The sequence below is a fragment of the Fundulus heteroclitus genome, unplaced genomic scaffold (genome assembly GCF_011125445.2).
Source record: "Fundulus heteroclitus isolate FHET01 unplaced genomic scaffold, MU-UCD_Fhet_4.1 scaffold_71, whole genome shotgun sequence".
NCBI classification, from domain to species: Eukaryota; Metazoa; Chordata; class Actinopteri; order Cyprinodontiformes; family Fundulidae; genus Fundulus; species Fundulus heteroclitus.
In genome coordinates this window covers 1,079,741-1,085,740 of record NW_023397154.1, presented here as the reverse complement: position 1 = coordinate 1,085,740, position 6,000 = coordinate 1,079,741, and the positions used below count along the sequence as shown (strand labels likewise).

The 6,000-nt window shown below is 44.8% G+C and overlaps 1 protein-coding gene across 1 annotated transcript in view; it reads right to left on the bottom strand.

The window, feature by feature from the left end:
- Positions 1 to 4,243: 4,243 nt before the first annotated feature.
- npy2rl (neuropeptide Y receptor Y2, like) overlaps positions 4,244 to 6,000 on the bottom strand; it is a 79,640-nt gene continuing 77,883 nt past the window's right edge. Inside the window, exon 6 of the mRNA XM_012852426.3 lies at positions 4,244 to 4,967. Coding sequence (XP_012707880.1) covers positions 4,401 to 4,967 — 567 coding nt within the window. The 3' untranslated portion in view covers positions 4,244 to 4,400. The remainder of the gene's footprint in view (positions 4,968 to 6,000) is intronic.

The following is a 6,000-nucleotide window of genomic DNA, read 5'->3' as shown; positions in this document are numbered from 1 at the left end:
AAGGATGAGTGTCTATGTGTCTTTGTCACCTTTTGTTTTCCATGTGACTTCACGCTGGTCTCTGATTGGCTACTGAAAGATTCTCCTGCAGGGGCAGCTCTGTGCCCCCGTGGCCAATCAGTACTTCTCAATATAATCAGATTAATTCATCATGCGTTTCAAGCAAAGTCACGCCCGTGGCATCTTAGATGTGTGAACGTCCCTCACACACGATGCAAACTGAAGAGTCAGAAAACGACAACTACAAGGCAGGAGAAATAAAACGGCAATTTATTTACAAAAGCATTTCCCGGAGGAAAAAAAAAAGCAGCTAAAGGAACTTGGATCGACCCGACTGGACTTAAAGCAGAACCGTGTAACTTTTAGCCACTAGAGGCGCTAGACCTGTAACTCCCAGGTTTAGCAACCCTGAAGGCCACCTTCTACACCGCTAGTTAAACCGTCTTCCTTTGTGTTTTGGACATTTGGCAGCAGACCAGTTTGGACATCAGATTGAGAAGTCATGGAGTTACTTTTAAAGACAAGGCCACATTCACCCCTCTAGATTATACTCAGTCTCCCATTAAATGGGGAGGGAGAGGACGAGGCAGAGCCAGGGGGAGAGGGAGAGGGAGGGGGAGCTCCAGGAGCCGTGGGAGAGTAGGATGGAGCAGACAACAGGCTCGTCGTCTGATTTTGAAAGGCGGCAGAAACTTTAACAGAGGAGTGTGCAGAATTGACCCTTCGCTGAGTCCTGCCCCTGACCAATCATACGTTAGCAAACGTAACTTAGACGGGATTGCCTGAACATTGACTTCCTTTAAAAAATGTGTACAGGACTTTTAAGTCTGATGAAAGATATCCTGAACGTTTGGGTAATATTGAAGACAAACCTGGAGAAGTGCTGAATATGGATTAAACACTGTGGAAGACCCCACGAGCAGCTGAATCCATCGAAGATCATGAAGAACAGCCATGTTGGCTCCAAGGTAAGATGCTAACGCTACCTAGCACACAGTTGTTGGCTAAGACATTTGGAGATAATCAGTTAAAAGCTGTTTTTTTAACATTGAGTAAGGTAGCTATGCACTACATATAAAACAAACCCACGTTGTGCTATAAACAAAAAGAACTCATTAAGCAGCCGGCTACCATAACAGATAGCGGCTAGCATAACTAGCTTAGAGCTTTCTGGTTGAAACCAGAAAGTTGGACTCTAATAAAATACTATATTTCCTTAACCTGCGACTCAAGAACGTTGTTCCTTTATGGTTTGTTTTGTATGAGAATTATCAAAACATGGGGCGGCTGAACGGTGAGCCCTCGCTTTGATTTTTATGGCCTTTTTCATCAACATTACTCCGCTGACAAATGATGTTGTGAATATATTTTTCATATGCATATTGCAGTCCTTTCTGTCTGGTCCTCTCCGACATTTTTCAGACATTACTCTCAAAATTTTAAACGATTTCCTTCGGAAATCACAGTGGAATCCATGACAATATGCGGGTGGCTAGCAATGTTAGCCAGGCACAGCAGTAACCATGGGGGGGGGGGCGGGCCTTAGCGAAGGGTGAATTATGAACTACTGTGTATTTACTGTATTTTGTAATAACAAACAGGGCCATGACAAACTTTGACTCGAGGACGAGAAAAGTGGAAACAAGGAAGGTAAGCTCTTTTGTTTAAGGGGTTACATTTGTGAGTTTTGGAGAAGGACAGTCCTGCTTTAAAATCCAGCAGGATTTCTGTTCATCTAACGTCAGTCCTGCTCAATTACCAACTCTTTTTTTTAACTAAAGTTCTTCATTGTAAAAAATATGGTTATTTCAGCTCTTTGAAAATCTTATAAGAACCTTTACTTCCTGTGAGAATCACTCACTGCATTCAGAAGAATCGGAGGTGTCAGGGCATTTGAACCACCGTTCGACCTCTTAGGGAGAATTTCATTATTATTTCTCTTTCTTTCTCCTGGCTGCCTGAAGCTTTCCGGTTATTTCTCATATTCTCTACAGCTTCTGATTAGTTCATCTTTGGACACACTCACTTTCACCCTTCTCTTGTCTTTACTTCAACAGTAAAGCTCCTGACTTTAAAAAATAAATAAATAAATCCATCTGTGATTAAAGTTGCAATTAAAGTTCAAACTCATAATTAAATCCATTGTGGCGATAACATTTTGAACAATGGACCCAGACGCCCTTTGAGGAAATTAACACTCAGCGGCTGGATTGTTTTTTTTTCTTTGCAGCTTTTATGTAAAGCAGTGGTGGCGGTAATCCAGGAAAACGCAGCAGACAGCGTATTTAACTTCATCACACATCAGAGGGCCAATTAAAATGCTTCAAAAGTCTCGTTTGAACAGATAAATGAAGGTCACGTTTAAATTTCATCCATTCCTGATGCTTTTTCTTTCATTTCTACTACAATTCTGATTTAATTTGGGCCAGTAAACATTGTGAGTGTAGATAAAAAAAAAACGATGTCCTTGTCTTTCCAACATATGGAAAAGGGTGATTTTTATATGAATTTATTCACATATATTGGGAAATAAGTCATCTCATTTATTTTACTTGATGTTTTGTTGGCTTTCTTGCTGCCATTTCTCCAGATGGTGAATATTGTTAGTCATCCAGGTCACGATTAATCCAAAAAAGGTTAAAATATAAAACAACTGGACTTCTGTTCTGAAAGTGACGACGTTTCGCTTCCCGTCCATTGAGAAAGTTTCCTGGATGGGAAGCAAAACGTCGTCAGCTTCACAACAGAAGTCCAGTTGTTTTATATTTTAACCTTTTTTGGATTAATTTGTTAATTGGAAACTTTAATTTGTAATTTGTTCTGAGGTCGTTAGCACTGTTGCCTTGCAGTAAGAAGGTCTCAGGTTTGAATCCCACCTTGGGGTTTCCTTCACCCCTGCATGGAAAGGTGGGTACAGGATGGATGGATAGAGAAAACCTAATTCATGGTAAGGTGGCTTTTTACACACGTTTAGAGACGGGTGCCAATACATGTAGAGGTCTGGTCTGCCAAATGACATCCATTCATTCTGGGTCTGTCACCGTAGACTTGTCTGTGTATGTCGGTGGCATTGCAAAGTCAGACTGCTCTGCTTTAACAAATAGGATTTGTAACCCGAAAGGTGAAACCAAGAAGTTTGTTGGAAGCGAGAAGCATGGGAGGGGAGAGGCGTTCTCAATAAGCTGCAGAATATTCAAGAGGAGGATTAAACTCGTCCTGGAACTTGATGTTTGCGATATTATGCAACCACCTGGGTCTGAGGAAGAGAAAAACCCTAAAAAATTTGTCCCTCTTGAATTAATACTAGGACCAAACTGGATGTCAGATTTAAAAAGAAATCAATGAGAATAATAAAAACAGACAGCTAGTAGAGTGGGACGCTCGCTGTTTCCTCCCGCTCAGTAAAGTAAGGGTCAGCCATGCGTCTGAATCAGCGCTCAGCTAAAAGCTCCAAAGAAAAGAAACACCCCGGCGCTCACGTTTGGTTAACAAGCCAGGCAGAAGTCACAGATTTACAGCAGAAACCAACAAAACGTCTTTAGAAAAACGCCGGCGCTGCGACTGAAGCGGCCGACGAAGCGTTTATCTTATTTTTTATTTTTTTTTGAACATTCATGTGTTGCTTTAAAAGCGGGGATCCGTTTCGGGCTTTTTCTCATTCAAAGCAGTTCATTTCAAAGCCGTCCCACGTTTTCTGCCGCTGCCTCGCCATCCATCCCTCAGCTCCTGACTCACCCGTCCCGCTCTTCCTCAGGCCTTTTCTTTCTCCTCTTCCCCTTCAGCTGAAAAAAACAAACAAACAACACAAAATCCTTTCCTCTTCAAACATAAGCCGTTTAAATTTGACCACTTTTGTTTTTTTGCACATGACGTCACGCAGCGCTTTCTTAACCCATCCCCCCATCCCCCCCTATAGTCCCATCTAGGTTGAGTTCAGACGGAGGAGCGCCCCGTTTCTGCCGGGATGAAAAGTTTCCAGTCCCTCCGTCGTGTGTCAGCGGAGCAAAGCTGTTCCCCTCGTGAACTTGTCTGGTGGGAATGATTTTGACTTGAACCAAGGCCTCCTCCTCCTCCTCCTCCTCCTCCTCCTCCTCCTCCTCCTCTGGGAGTTCTCCATCATGCCAAGGACACGTCGCCTCGGTTGTTCCACGACTCTCTGAGTCAGTCATTCTTCTGTCATTCTTCCTCTAATCCTCCGCGTCCTTCCTCTATTCTGGGCCCAAAAAAACTTCTAATCCCTCCTCCTCCTCCTCACTGGCTTTGTTACTATTTTCTCTCCCATCTTTATCTCCCCCTTTGTTTCGGCCTCCATGTGGTATTTCCTCCCCTACATCACCCTCCCATCCTTCCTTTTCACCCCGTCTACCTCACCCCGTCTACCTCCACGCAGGCTCAGGCGGTCACACGTCGGTGGCGTTCAGGTGCGCAGAGACCGGATCTTGCGTCTCCAGGACTATCTTCTTGGCCCTCCCTCCTCCCCCGCCGACGGGGTGAATGCTGTCCAGCCGGCCGCCGCGGCCCCTCTCCCTGCGGCACTTGAAGACGGCGAGGAAGGCGGCGCGGTAGTTGCGGTTCATCCAGCCGTACAGCAGCGGGTTGGCGAAGGTGGAGCACATGGCGACCACGTGGAAGACGGTGTAGAGCAGCCGGTAGTCGCGCATGTCCAGCACCGAGCTGTCGATGTCCGTGGCCAGCTGGAAGGCGTGGATGGGCAGCCAGCACACGGCGAACACCACCACCATGGTCACCAGCATCTTGGTGGTCTTGCGGCGGCGGCGGTGTCGCTCGGAGCTGGCGCTGCTGCCGGCGCCGCTCTCGGCCGGGCTGACGTGGCCGCGGAGCTTGGACCAGATGCGGGCGTAGGCGAAGGAGATGATGGAGAGGGGCAGGAAGTACTGCAGGATCAGCATGGAGATGCTGTAGAGGGTGCCGTCGGTGCTCTTCCCGGGCCACTTCTCCCTGCAGAACTGGGACAGAACCGCAGATCAGACGGCGAGCATAGGGACGCCACAGCAGGAATCTAGACAAGCTTTGTCTTTTCATTCACCCTTAAGTATTAAAACTCAAGCGCAATATTCTTTTCGGCATCGTGGTGCAAAACTATGGAATGAATATGGAAAATATTTGGAATCTTCAGAAATAAATGGAGGAAGGTCTTTGAAAAAAATGCTGTTATCCAAAAAAAAGACAGTGATGTATGATTTTACAAATATTGACTCCCTGAAATCTGAAAGCTAAAATGTAAAAATAATGTTACTGTACGTGTCTTTTCTGTTTTCTCTCTCGAATGAAAGGACTTTCATAATGTTAGCTGCCTGATGTTTTGTTGTTTTAGGGGTGTGACCTTTGGTATAAGCCCTATGGGGTTTCTGTCACACTCCATCACATTTTTTTTATTTTTATTGATGTGTTTTGATTTGTGAAAAAAAAAAAAAATTAATTTTAAAATATTTAAATATTTAAATCTGCAGGAAGGGTTTGGAATAGTAGGAAGTAAAATCTACAGCGACCCTGTGAATAGTGAAAAGTGAAGTTTGTGATGAATAAACGACCCAGAATAGGCCGCGTCCCATTTAGCTTGGGTAGTTTTCGGCGCAACGAGTGACGGAAAACCTCCACCGTCGCTGTTTTTCTGCTGGGAGGTAATTTTATGTTTTTTCTTTTATTTCTTCTTCTGTTCATGATCGGATCATACAATTCCTTCTTTAGCTGTGTGTGGCGCCACCCTCTGGCTGGGGTTGTTATTGTCCCGCTGGACGCTCAAAGTCAATGCAATGCACATGTGGGTCTGCAGAATTGCTACAAATAACGACGTTTTCATCGCACCATCTGAGTGGACGTTAAAAAACGACCATGAGGAATAAATGTATGCACTTTTATGTCATGCATCTGCAGAGGGCCTGACAGAGTGATGCTGTTAGGATAATATTACAAAGCCTGGAGGTCCCCGTCTGTCGCCTTCAGCTTATTTAAGCTCGGCCACTCGTTTTCTTTATTTAG